The 13783-nt window shown below is 36.9% G+C and overlaps 1 protein-coding gene across 1 annotated transcript in view; it reads left to right on the top strand.

Annotated features, from left to right (window-relative positions):
- CDC73 (cell division cycle 73) overlaps positions 1 to 2406 on the top strand; it is a 130241-nt gene extending 127835 nt beyond the window's left edge. The window contains exon 17 of the mRNA XM_075038896.1: positions 961 to 2406. Coding sequence (XP_074894997.1) covers positions 961 to 997 — 37 coding nt within the window. The 3' untranslated portion in view covers positions 998 to 2406. The remainder of the gene's footprint in view (positions 1 to 960) is intronic.
- Positions 2407 to 13783: the final 11377 nt, after the last annotated feature.

Below are 13783 nucleotides of genomic sequence, written 5' to 3'. Positions count from 1 at the left end.
GGCAGAAGGAAAGGAATGGAGAACAAGCTAGGTGGTGTAGAGTTTTCCTTTGTTCCTCCAGCCCTCTCCTCGGACTGCAGTTCTGAGCTTACAAGCTCTTCTCTTTTCTGTCTCCACCTCACTAGATTACAGTCTAGAAAAGGTGAGAAACTACCTTTAGATAAAGAACCACAAAGTAATGTTTTATCCTGATGCCCTTGAGTCCACAGCACTGGGTAGAAGAGGAAGGAAGTCAAAAAAGATATGGCACATAATGAGTTTTGGACTGGCGATTCTTCTGTAGCTTAGGGGCCTTCTAAGTACTTAGCCCTGCCTTTCATGAGAAGGGAGGGATGGAGGAGCACCAGCAGCTCTGTGAAGAGCAGCATTGTTTCTGACTCTGCTTCTCTGTGATTCAGAACACTCTCTGAACAGGAAGCTCATTGCAATACCTTTTTCAAGTTGTAGAGAAGAAACTGTCTTATCATGAAGCAGTTGAAGAAATATTGAGGGAAGGGAGAAGTCCATGCATTTCCTGAATATTTTATCTTCTCATGTTGATTGCACAGCAAACTGCTTGAATGATTGAATTTCAAAAGGAAAAATCCTATCAGAATTTTCAAAATTCCAAGCATCAAACATTCTGTGGCTTCTTATTTAAAAGTCTCAGCTAAACTATATATCTGAATTCGCAGAATGAACTAGAGTTATCTTTCACAACAGTCTTCCAATGGTAGAAGTCATGTGATGCTTTGGAAAACATGAATTTTCTTCAAAGGTTTTAGCTGACTGTCTTTTACTGGGACAGATGTGGTGCATAATGCGGAGCTCCATGGCATATAAGACACTGCATCTTTTTGGCAACTTGCTAATTCTCTAAGAATTTTGTTTTAACAAAGTCTGTGCATATTATTCCTGAGAGTAAAATTCCTGTAAATACAAAAAGAGTAGTAATGTTGTCTTCTGTTAATTTTTTTTCAGGTATATGGTAAAGCACAAATCTCACTTGAGATTCTGAATCCTTCAGTTGCCATTTATTTCCTGAAGTACGGATTGAGAAAAAATGAAAGGGGCTCCAGTTTGGAGACCAGAGCTCGCACTATGTGATATGTCAAGAACTTTACAAATGAAGAAGGGTCACAGTTTAAACTTTTTATAAAATCTTGTTTGGATGCTTCATGCTATGGCAGGTTGATGATACCTGTTCTTATTCAGAAGCAAAGGGGTTTTGCTTAAAACTATTTTTTTAATGTTGTTAGCCTTCTAGTCTGCAATTCAAATTGTATATTTTGATAGCAGCAGTTTCTTCTCTGTTTTGTTAAATTAGCCACATTTTTAAATAATGTGTTTTGTTCCTTATTAGAAAATAGATTGATCTTCACTGCAGGTTACATATGTGTGTGTGCGTGTGCGCATGTGCGCAGGTGTGTGTGTATATATGTGTGTGTGTGTCTATATATAATGTATAAAAAAAATTATAGACACACTTACACACACATAGATGTTACCAGGCTTTCTAAACCACTTAGCTTCTGAGCTTAGTTTTGGTTTTCTTTGCTTATTGTTTCACTTACTGAAAATATTTTGTTGTGAATGATACAACATTTTAGTCAATAGGACTTGCAAACTGAGCAAAGTGAAAATTGTTTTCGATAAATCAAAATGTCAAACTGTATATGTATATTCTGTCAGTCTTTGTTGAAAAAGGGAAGATGAAATATCTAGACACGCTTTTTTGGATTTGTAATGTCCCAGTTTACTAAATCTTTAAACTTTATTATAAGAATACCTTCAAGTCATTAACTTTAAATTGCAATTCTCCATACAGGTCTCTTTATTTAAACTGAAAGTGTGCATGTGTACATTCCCATCTATCAAAATACCTTTGCATATGAGTCTAAATGTTGCCTAGATTAAACAATGAATAGAGAAGGGGAGAGAGTTTGGATGTTTTTTTCCTGAAACAGCCGCCACAAGGAATGAATAACTTTAACTTCTTTGCATTTATACCTCTAAGACCACCTCTAATATTATTATCTTGTGACAAAGGTAGCCCAGACTATGTCCACAGGAGTTGTAGTTTTCTGAAAAGAGTGGCTGATATGGCCTCCTAACAGTCCTGCATTGGATTGGAAAATGAGCCTACTCCAATTACCAAAGAACAGATTTTCTTGATCTACAGTATAACTGAGGCCAGAAGACCCTGGTACTTGTATGAATTTATGGTATCTCTGTATCTATTTAAGAACATTAAGTTGATGTTGCATACCAGTAGATGTAGAGAATGATCAAATACTGTAACACCTGCATGAATTCTTTTCTGGGATAGAAAACACATGTTTATATTCCTGTTCCTGAACTTCCAAACCATGTTTTTTAATATACTTTACATTTAAGGTTTGACAGAAGTAAAATGTTCTGCCTATTCTTGTTTAGTTTTGCTTTTTATTTGATGTTACCTTCATTTTTAGTAAATGCAGAAGGCACATTTCCTTAAGAGGTTTCTCAAACTATGTTTTAAATTTATGAAGACTGTGAGGTCTGACTTTAATTAAATGTTTCCATCCCTGCTATATCGAGACTACTATTTTTAAATGGCCTTAATGGAAATGTAAAAAAACCCCAAACCACCAAAACAAAAAACCCCCAGTGACTCCAACATTAGAAGAAATTGACACCGGATTTTTTAATGGATTCTGTGAAGTGACTTGAGAAGAGCGGGCAATACAGAACTACTAGAAGGTCTTCTATTTGTATGGGCAGTTGGTCAATACCAAATGACTGGTTTTTCCCAATACTTAAGCTTATTATAAATGTAACTGTATCATACATGAGTGAGCTAAAACATTCAATACTTTGTTTTAACCTGTACTTTAATTAGAAAAGCTGTAGTGGCTATCAACCCAGCAATCACTACCATGAGGAAGTGGTTCAATTTAGGGTTTATTACTGCTTTAAACAGTGGGATATCATGTATGGGTTTTTTAACTCTTAAACACTTCCAATGAGAAATGTAATTTTTTTCAGACTTAATCAGTACTTCGTGGCCCATGCAGTTTTAAAGAGATTTGTACAATGGGCAGCAAACTTAAAAAGCAAATTCTGAAGAAATGTGTGCTTCGTGTGCTGTGATATACAGACTATATAGTGGTCTTAAAATAGGCAAGGTCCAATTATCTTTTCTCTGTCCTGTATTTCATTTGTGTTTTAAACGCATGTGTAATCCCAGGTCCAATATTGTATACAGGAGATGGCTTGCTTTAGATGTAAATTTATGTATATATTGGGAATAACTCCTCTGAAACTAGTGAAGTTACATGGATGTGAAACTGGCAGAAGAGCAAAATCCATGAAATCTTTGTATTGAACTGTGCCATTTTTTAGGGATTGAGCATAGACCTTTAATATCTTAGAATTTGTACTTGCAAGTAATTTACGACACAAGTTATAAAATATGTGTTTGTGAAGGAGTTGGCACCTGATCATGCATATTTTTGTCAGTCATAAAAGTAGTGATGTTTATAAAATGAGCCATTTTGCAATCAGATTCCTGCTGACATTATTGCAAGTTTAATTACGTTGTCAGAATAGCATTCCTGCTGCCTTCATAAATAGCTGCACATAGATTATGAAACTACTTGGACTTAAAAATTTAGCCTTACAGCAGCATTTTGCAAAACAGCTGGAATTTTAGACACTTATGCTTAATTTATCTACAAGTTAATGTAGAGTAGTAAAGGAAACCAGTACTAAGAACTGGGGAAGCTGGAGGATCAGACATCTGTTTTAGTGAGCTGCATTCTTATTGTTGAGCAAATTAGACGCACTACTTAGAGGTGTATAAAGTGTGTAAATTGTACTCAAAATGTATAACTAAAACTGAGCTACTACTGACTGTAGTTTATTGAACAGTAGAATGATAGCAGCATGGAAATTGGATATCAAACTGGCTGTTTCTATTAAACATCTTAAGTGTCATAACTCTACGCTGTTTCATAAGTACAAGATGAACGAGATGAAACACGATAAAACAAGATGAAAACTGGTTTGAAGTCTGCTATTGGGCTCCCATACTGCCAGCAGGTGATTATCTCTCTTAGTAGCAAGGTTATAGGGGCCAGTAGATATATCTGAAGTAATGATTTTATGTTAAAAACTAAAATACATGTGATTTATACTATCTGAGCTTTCTGAATGCTACCCTGAATAAAGCAGACAAAGGGGGCATTTTTTGTAAGGTAAAGTAGGGCAACTGCAGGGACTTGCATACCTGAAGAAATTGCAGATCAGCATCCTCAATTGAGTAAGCTCAGCTATTTAGTTATTACCTGGAAATTTTTGTAGCAAGATAATTTCACAAATAGGTACTAAAGTAAGTGCTTAAGCTAGACAATTTATAGAACTGTTCTGCAATGGTGTAAACCTTTTTATTTCTGAATACAGAAGAAAATGTAGATAGCAGATTATGTGTTAAGTTGCCCTTGATCGTAAGTTGAACAATTATGTGATATTTGGTAGATAAGCCTTTATCAGAAGAGCAAATTTGGGTTTGGCTTTCATTTGATATGCAGTGTATAAAATATTACCATTCTCTGCAGGGACCTGCAAAACTAAGTTTTATTAGTACAGCTTTCATTCTTTTGCTGGTGAAATATGCACTTAGTTGCTAATTCTTGCAAACACAATATGAAAAAAAGAAAAAAGCTGGTCAAAATTAATGGCTTAGGGATTTAAAAATTTAATGTCATGAATGCATTTTAATTCAAAAGCCATAACTAATGCCAAGTACTTTATTAGAGCAATGTGTTCATGAAAAATTAAAATCCCTGTCTGAAGAAACTGTTGGCCAAGTAGGTTACAGTTCAACTAGTGTGTACAAAAATGTACCACAAACTGGAATCTCCGAATGTCATATTCGGGGTTGCTCATTTGTTACTTAACTGATTTTTTTTGAAAGATGGCAGTTTTGCTTTCATTTTCTGAACACCTACGTACGTCAGTAGCAACCACGTAGTTTTTGTGTAATGCTACGACTGTTAACATGATACAATGATTCTGAGGCAGTGATTGAAAACAGATCATTTTAAGTATGAAGTTGCTGAAGTGGAGCTCATGCACTTGACAAAGATAAATACGGTTTCTTAATGGAACTATGATCCAGTGGGTAACATCAAGTCCATTGTTCAGCTGTCATTGACTTGTCTGTAGATCATTCTTCTCAGTGGTGATGCTATTACAGAGGGCAAGTTTGAGAATAATGAGATTTAATCAAGCAAAATTCATTGGTAGGTAGTACACAGTGACAGGCCATGCATCCAGACTGATTTACTCTGTTAATTTTTCTTTAAACAAAAATTTTATAATTTTTTAATGAGTGCAAAGAACAATCTCAAATGTTTGAAACTTTATTGCAGAGACTAGTTCACATGTAAAACTGAAAGATATGAGGTGGTACATAAAACTGTAAGAAAAATATCTTGGTTTATGGTTTTCATTTGTATCTGTAAATTCTTTTGCTCAGATTTATTTAAAATTCAGAAAAAACGGTTACTTGCTTCACAGGGTTCCTGTTTGTATCACAGAAAGCTGTCAGAGGCAAATCTTTAGCTGCAGTTGTTGGAAGGTTTGGTTGAATGAGTTTGTAGAGTATAAATTCTGGCCTGCATCAGTGGACCCAAATTTTAACAGTGGTTTTGAAGGTTCAAGTTAAAATGAAGTCTTGTAAGAATCTGATGGGGGCAGCCACTGTTGAATGAAAGAATGACAAACTTCTCATGAGGTTAAACCTTTAAACTCTCACGTAACTGTCAAAACTTGTGTTTAATGACTGTTACCATAAATCTTAATTTTTTTTATGTGTCTTGCCATTTGACCTATTTAAGATCTGGACTGTATTATTGATGTTTTTTTACCGAGTTAATGGTTTAGTATCAGCTCAAGTCCAACTTTTGAAAATTCTTAGCAGAAGTATCTTGAGGACTTTCAGAGGTGGGATGTCTTCCTAAATGCAATAGTCAACTTGACTGTGAAAGAAGAAACAAAAAAAAGCATGTTTCTCTTGTTCCTACCATTCAAGACCAACCCTGTAGTTCCATAATACTAAATGGATTTTTATCAGTGAAATAGGACGTAAAAAATACCTTAAAGAAACTGCTTCTAATATTTCACTTGCTCCTGCCCTCTTGAAATCCTATCCAGGAGACCTGTCCAGACCCTCATCTTTTTCTCTGACTTATTCTTACTGCTTGTGTCTCCCAAACTGGGACTGTTCCCAAACCTGCAAGCTTTCTGAGGACCTCACCCCAGCACACATCCATGAATTTTTCCTCTGCCCCCTCTTCATCGGTGCAAAACAGGGCAGTGGAAGCACAAAAAGCACAAGCTCCTCCCTATTATGTATCAAAGAGTTGGTTACAAACTTTAAAAAAAATAATAATAAAAAAAAAGCAAGTATGACCTACTGAATACTACTTCATCATGCTTCTTTCTAGTTTAGTTTTGTCCTGTAGTAATGAAGCTTTGAGGTTTTGACCATAAAAATATTGAAGGCATACTAGTTATTATTTCCTTAATTATGTCTCTAGTTATTCTCCAAGGATCTTTAACTGTAGATTTCGCCCTGTTACTGCAGATAAGTATTAGGAGCAGAATGGTGAATGATTATCCTGAGCTCCACGGAGTTGAGTCAATCTTAACCTGAGACCGAATGAAATCTAAACACTTAATTACCTGACAGCCTTTGTTTGGCAGCTGGCAAATGATTTGAGGAGCACCACACTAGTTTTCTTTATTATTGATTTTGTGAGAGACAGATCTAATGTAACAAAATTATGAGCAGTGAAGAAAATAAAAAATTGATACTTGTTTTTCAGATGCTGTTAAACACTTGTAGTACAGCTATTTATAATTTCATAAGAATTGTGAGGTGACCACAGCAACTAATACTAATCCCAAGAGCAGAAAATGTGGATTTGATTGTTTTCTAGGGCTATGAGTTATCGATAAATTTTGCAGCATGCCCTTAAAAAAAGTTCAGATGGTTGTAGAAAAGGTAGTGTAACTGAATGGTACCTCACCAGCTGTCTGTTGGTGGGACATCTCTGCTGACCCCTTCCTCAATTCAAGCATTCCTACTCAGGGTCACTGCAGTGGGGAAGGAGGTGATCTTTTACATATCCAAATCCCCTATTGTGGAGCTTGTTTTGGTTGTCTAACCAGGCGTTCTTCATTCTGGTAGTCTTGAGAATGGCTGTCATGATTTTATTGATGCTAACGTGCTACTGAAGGTATGTCTGTGGGTTTTAAAAAGATACAACCCAAAGTGAGTAAAATTACTTAGCAGTGCTCCACTTGTTCTTATGACAAATATCACTGCTGAAGATCCTGTGAATAACACAGTTGTTAGAGTGGAAGATTAATTTAATTACTTCAGAATGTCATGTATAGCCACTTTGTATGGCAGGTATTTTCGGCCATTCATTGACCTAACTGTTTAAATTCATTTTTATATCTTGTGTGAAACTTAGATTGCAGGTTCCGCTGGAGAGAGGAGATCTTTTTATTCTGTAATAAAACTTTTATGAAAAAGCCTCTGTTTTATGCATGATGGAAGTAATTAGTCTGGTTGCTGAAAAGTTGCTAAAAGGGGAATAATGGGATTAAAGATGAGAGGAAAAAAAAAAAGCAAAACCAAAAAATCCAAACCCAAACAGAGAAGAGCTTCCAAAAGTGAGATTGCTAAACTGAAATATGTTTACAACAATTCATTGTGAAGTCTGTGTAGGATGAATTTATTTTTGTGTTCAGCAGATTAGTGACCCAAATTTCTTTCCCCATAATCTTGTTTTAGCTTTATCAAACTGAATGATCCACAAATTCACTCAATGATATAAAGTCTCTCTTGACTTTGATTAATTTTCAGTTTTAATCTTGGATTTTTCTGGCTTTGGTCAGTATCTGTTGGTCTGTTCAATTAGCCTTTTCTTTCCCCCACATATCAAGGCAGCTGGATGATCTTGCAAGTACAAAATTAATTAAGTACAAAATTACAGTTAGTTTTGTGGTTATATGCATGTACATTCACATTACTATTCCACTGAGAAGAAATTTGCATCCCTCATGATGCATGTTGTAATTTTTTACATCATTACTTCTGTAATGTATCAAAATTAAAGTGCAGTGCTCTCCATATGTTGAAATTTTTTTCAGAACAAATTTGACATTTGGCCATACAACATGAGACAATAATCAATATGGTAACTAAGCTATGTAAGAAATTATGGCTAAGGAGAACTCTGCATTTAATAATGTGCCTCTCAGGAGACTTATATTTATGCTGATGCAGACTGAAGAAGGCTGTGTTCTCTAGCCCTTCCTGAAAGCAAGAAATAGCATTTGAGAACTTTAGCAGAACAAAATCTGCCAAAAATCTGCGAAATGTATTGAATATGTCAGGGATTTATCCATTTAATACGAGATGGTCCTGAAATGTCACACAGGTATCTTCAAAACATTCTCATGTTTCACATAGTCTGCAAGTCAAAACGGTAATAAATTTGCCATTGCTAGCCCAACAGTTCTTTGTGCATCATATCGTGCAACACATTCTTTAATGTGTTTCTCTTCTGTTCTGAAATCATGATTTATACTGTTATTCCTGGGATTAATGCCTTCAGATGTGTTACCAGTCACATCAGGGGAGGGGGTGGGTGTTAATATTTTCTAATTTTTAGCTCCTTAAGTATACAGTATCTCTTGCAACAGGAAGTAATGTCCATTGCAGGTGGTAGTGTATCTGGGAAGAGATACATAATAGAAAAATGGAAAAATAAGTGGATTGTGGCCACTGCTTAATAATGGGATTTTGGGGGCACAATAGTGCAAATGCATGCTAAGTCATCATTGCCACAGTATCTCAACCTGTAGCAAAGTTTTCTTACATCCTGTCCATTGGTTCTTTCACAGCATTTACTGCCAGTGGTTTTCCAGTCTCCCATTTTCCTACTGTATTGCAGTACTTGCCCACTTTTCATTTCTGTAAAAATAATTCAGCTGATCAGTACTGTATTGCTAGCCTTGTAAACAGTCATTGACCATATCATATCCATGTCAAATATTTTTTTTATAGTAGTAAAACACAAGATGAAGTTATATCTCAGTATTTCAGACATAATGTCTGGTTTTCTTTAATGCAACTCTTAATGTTCCATACCACACTTAGCAATGCAGTGTATAGCATTTTCTGCAGACTAAAAGACTCCTCAGAAACCAGCGATAACCTTGAAGCTTTTAGCAACAAGACAGAGAAACGGGGGTTCTGCTGTGTCATAAAATGATAAGGTGAGGAGGTTCAGGACCATCAAAGGTGTGATATTTCTACAGCTGCTACAGGCAATCATGATTTATCTTAGCTTAACTTTTTGTTTATTTTACTGTGGTTTTAGGCTCTAGAGATTAGAGAAGTGATATGTAGTTTATTATCTCAAATGTCAGAAAAAGTCTATGTGGGAACTTTCATGTTAAGATTTACATGCTAAAAAAAAAATGACACAACTTCATCATGCCATTTCCTTTGTTAGAATGTGCAACTGAAATGATCTTAATTGAAGTAGTCGCCTGACTCAGCTAACTATTGCATCTTTCTCCCTGGGTAAGCTAGCTGACACTGCAAAACCCTAATTTAGGTCGTGAGGTAAATTGACATAGCTTTTACATCAGCTGAGTAGGTAGCTAATAACTGCTAAAACCAACATTTTTTCTGCTATTGGAAACTGATCCCAGTGTAAAAAAATTTTATGATTATTTTAAAGTTAGGAAAAAGCTGTAAGTCCACACCCATGTCTCTGAGAAAACATCTGCTTGCATAGGCCCAGATTCATTTTGCATCAGCAATGACATAACATGATTGATATAAATGATAGTGTAAAGTACTGATTTTGAGATGGTTTAGTTTGAACCTTAAAATTTTCTAGAAATTCATTGTTTCTACCCAATGACACTAGTGTTTGATAACTTCTTTGCCTTCCCATGAAGGTAGCAAGCCCAAATATATCGTATATATGCCTGGAAGGCAAAAATTCTGCTTGCTGCCTGCTGGAGAGTATGAATGATTGCTGTTGACTTATGCTTCTAAATGACATGTCTTGTGCATTTTACAAAGAAATTCTGTGCTATTACCTTCTCCCTTCCTGTTACACCCCTTTTAACTCCCATTATGTGAAGTAATATGTGCATCTTTCAACAGAATGATAAACCTGATTTATGAAAGTTACAAGATAAAGTGCAAACCGTAATATCATTATTTGTATCATCCAGAGCTAATACGATTTCCTATAATTTTCCACAGATGTCTTTTTAACTATTACTCTTGCAAAAGAGCACAAAGAAAATTAATGATTCTAGATCAAGTATTTCCAGTATTAAATTTACCTAACTAAATCAGATGTGGAAAGTCAAAGTAGCATGCAACAACAGAGAGCACAAGCAAACTAAGTGGGGAGCGTTCAGGTTTTCTGTGGGAACATGTTCCTCATCCAAACTGCAGCACCAATGTAGGTGCACCATTTGAAGCTCACTCAAGATTCTGCATAAAATGGTCAAGAATGGCCAACACACATTTCATAAAATGAATCCATGAAACTTAGGCTCTTGCTACTGCTAATTCAGTTGCTGTGGAAGGATCTTATAAGCCTTCAGGGTAAGTGAAAGGCTTGCAGTCTTAGCCTAAAACTTGTATTCATCTAGTAGCCTTCATCTTGAGTTTGATCCTGCAGTGGTGGGGGTCACTTTGTGGCTGATGTAAGCCCTGCTAACTAGTCCTTTTGGTGACTTCTGTTGCATAAAAAGTTATTTTTAAAATAGAGGTTGTATTTAGATGGGTTCAATGTAAACAGTTTACTTTGTTTTCACTTTTCAGGGGTATGGATATATTTTATGAGCACTAGATTTTTTTTAAGAAGAATGCAATTTGTTTGGGGGGTTTTGTTTGGTTTTTTTTCTTTTGTTTAGTATGTTTCTCCTGTGTTGACTGACCTCAGTGTTGTTTATTTCATCACTGGAAGAGAAATTAACATGGGGGTTTTTTGAAGGCTCAGTGAAGATCTACTGTGTTTTCCAGTACCTAAAAAGTAGCTGTAGAGGAGGCAGTGGTTCTTTCTTCACAAGGATGTACTGTGACAGGACAAGAGGCAACAAGGACAAGCTGCTTCAGGGGAAACTGGACAAAAGAAAAGCAAAAAGCCCCCCCAAAAAATTAGAGCAATTCAGCATAGGAATCATTGGCCCACAAAGTCGTGGAAACTTATTTCCTCTCTGGAAGTACTCAAGATTTGCCTTAAGTGGGCTCTGGATAACCTAGTCTATGGCCCTACTTTTAAGAGCAGGTTGGACTGGAGATCTTCAAAGACCTGGATGTTTCCATGAACCCATAAATCTCCTGAGTTGTCTCCTTACTATCTCATGGTATTTCAAGGCTACTGATCATTCTCCTATCTGGTAGAGATGTGCAATGTGGTGTTCAATGTTAGGACCCAGTTAATCATATATCTGACTTCAAATAGAAGTGCTTAAAGTTAGATGTTCCTTACTGAGTAGAGGGCTTCCATGACAATAGACTTACTGGTGCTTTTCAGGGACAATGAACAATAACCACTGCTCCAAAGCAAGACTGACTCCCTCACATGCTGATAGCAGCAGCAGATCAACTGCTTTGTGTCAGGGCCTGGAGGGCCTCAGGCGGCACCCCTTTCCCTGCCTCAGGAGGCCCCTGCCTCAGGCCCTGCCCAGGAGGTGCAGCCCAGCCCAGGCTGTTGCCCAGAGGCCTACCTGACCCTCCCAGCCTCATGCCTGGTTTGTCCCTGCTCACAGGCTACCAATCCTGCTGCCCTCCCAGCAGTTTTAACAAAACCAAAGTTATTTTCCTCTCTCTCTCCTTTTGCCATGTCAGTGAGGTACCTGGCTGGGGGAGCAAGAGGCTCTGCAACGCAGAGGAAAGCGGTAAGTTTTGGCCTTCACACCTGTTACTGCATTTCAGTTGTCTCCTCAGTTTAATCAGTCAGTTTATAATTAGCAGAAGATGGCATTATTTAAATGTTGTTCTGAGCAATCTTCTAATAATGGCCAGGATGATTTTCCTATGTAAATATTAACAATCATGTTTATTTGCTGATTGTTTCACCTGCCAGTCAGTAGCGTTGCTTAATTCACACCTATCTCAGCTTAAGCAGAAAAGCACTTAGAAAAGTTGCTTTATATTTTTTTTCAGACCTAGATTGAGAAAGTTACTTTTTGTAAGGTACTTCATATACAAGCCTGTACCCGTAATTGTGGAAAAATGTACTGCTGCCTTTCTTCAAGTGTTAGCTATGATTTTTTTCCCTCCATTATTGAGACAACCACAGGGTTTTTTCAATTGATATCCAAACATTTTAAGAGTAATGACAGTGCTTCTAGTCTTGTCTAAATTGATGTTTCTGTAAACCTTCCCTCAAACCAGTGTGGTACATTTTTGTATGTGGACACCAAAACCATACCATGAAAACCCATTTTAAACAAGCTTTTTATAGAAATTTCATGTATTTTCAGAGTTGCCAAGATGATTTAGGTAGGCAACTTCCAATATAATCAACCCTCATTTATTTTCGTAACCACTAATAGACTGAAATGATAATTTCTCACAGAAATGATAGAACTGAACCAGATATTACTGCAAATTGGTGTGCTACTGGCACTAGTTTTGGGGAGATGTAAATGCCCTTCACAAACCTTAATGTATTTATATTCACAGGAAAAATAACTCTTTCTGCATGACCAGTAGACTGGGCACAGAAGTGAAGTCAAGTCAACTTTTTAACTTGAAGTCCAGATTAATGCTGAATGCTTTTTAATGCATAATATACTGGGGGGGGGGGGGGAATGGCACATGGTGGGAAAATGAAGCTAGTTGTGAATCAGTGTTGAATCTAGAGAATTGAGGTAAAAAGAAAGATTGGAGCGGTAAATGGTTAGATGAAACAAAGAGTTAAAAGATTTTTGTCTTCCCATCCTTCCATCCCAATCCATGTATATCAATTCAATATGAAATAACTTCTTTTGCTTAAAAGTAGACCTACAAACTGCAGAGATCTGTTGAAGTGGAAACCTTCATACATATACATGTGTTGTGGACCTGTGTGTGCAGTGTAGTATTGAACATGCTGGTGAGACAGCCAGGAGGCCACACTGCCAGAGTCTAAGGTTCTTCACCAAACTCCCAGCTGTTCTAATGGCCCACTGTAGTGGGAATGGGCTAATCCTGTTTCCATAGCTGCCTGGCCATTTTGACTGAAAAGGGATAGCAAAGAAGCAGGGCAGGCCCTTTGAAATCCTTGGCTTCAAATACTCCCCAGTAACTTTTCACTCCCATTCAGTGTCTTAGCTTTTTTTTTTGGTGTCACACTGCTCCCCTTGTTTGCAAGTCCTTCCTAGCTCCCAACCAGTCGTAAGCCTTGACATGCACAATGTTGATATTCATTGAAAGGGTGATCTGTCTGAAGTGCCTTGTTCCGTACTGGCTACTGTTCAGACTGTTAGATGCTTCTTGTCACAGTGGTGGGACACCTCTAGAGCTGGCATTTTTTCACCACCATTCTTTATCCAAATCTATTTCCATGGCTGCATCTGTTCTGGGATGGGAATTGAATTTAGAAACCTCACTGCAGCAATCAACAGTGTGCAGGGCTTTTCAGAGTTTGGAGATTTTCAGGTGAAATCCAAACAAATTGGCCTGAAATTTTTCCCTCTGTCAGAAAGTAGCTGAGCTCTGAGA

Source organism: Buteo buteo, chromosome 10 (genome assembly GCF_964188355.1).
Source record: "Buteo buteo chromosome 10, bButBut1.hap1.1, whole genome shotgun sequence".
Classification (NCBI taxonomy): Eukaryota; Metazoa; Chordata; class Aves; order Accipitriformes; family Accipitridae; genus Buteo; species Buteo buteo.
This window is presented reverse-complemented; position numbering and strand designations above follow the sequence as displayed.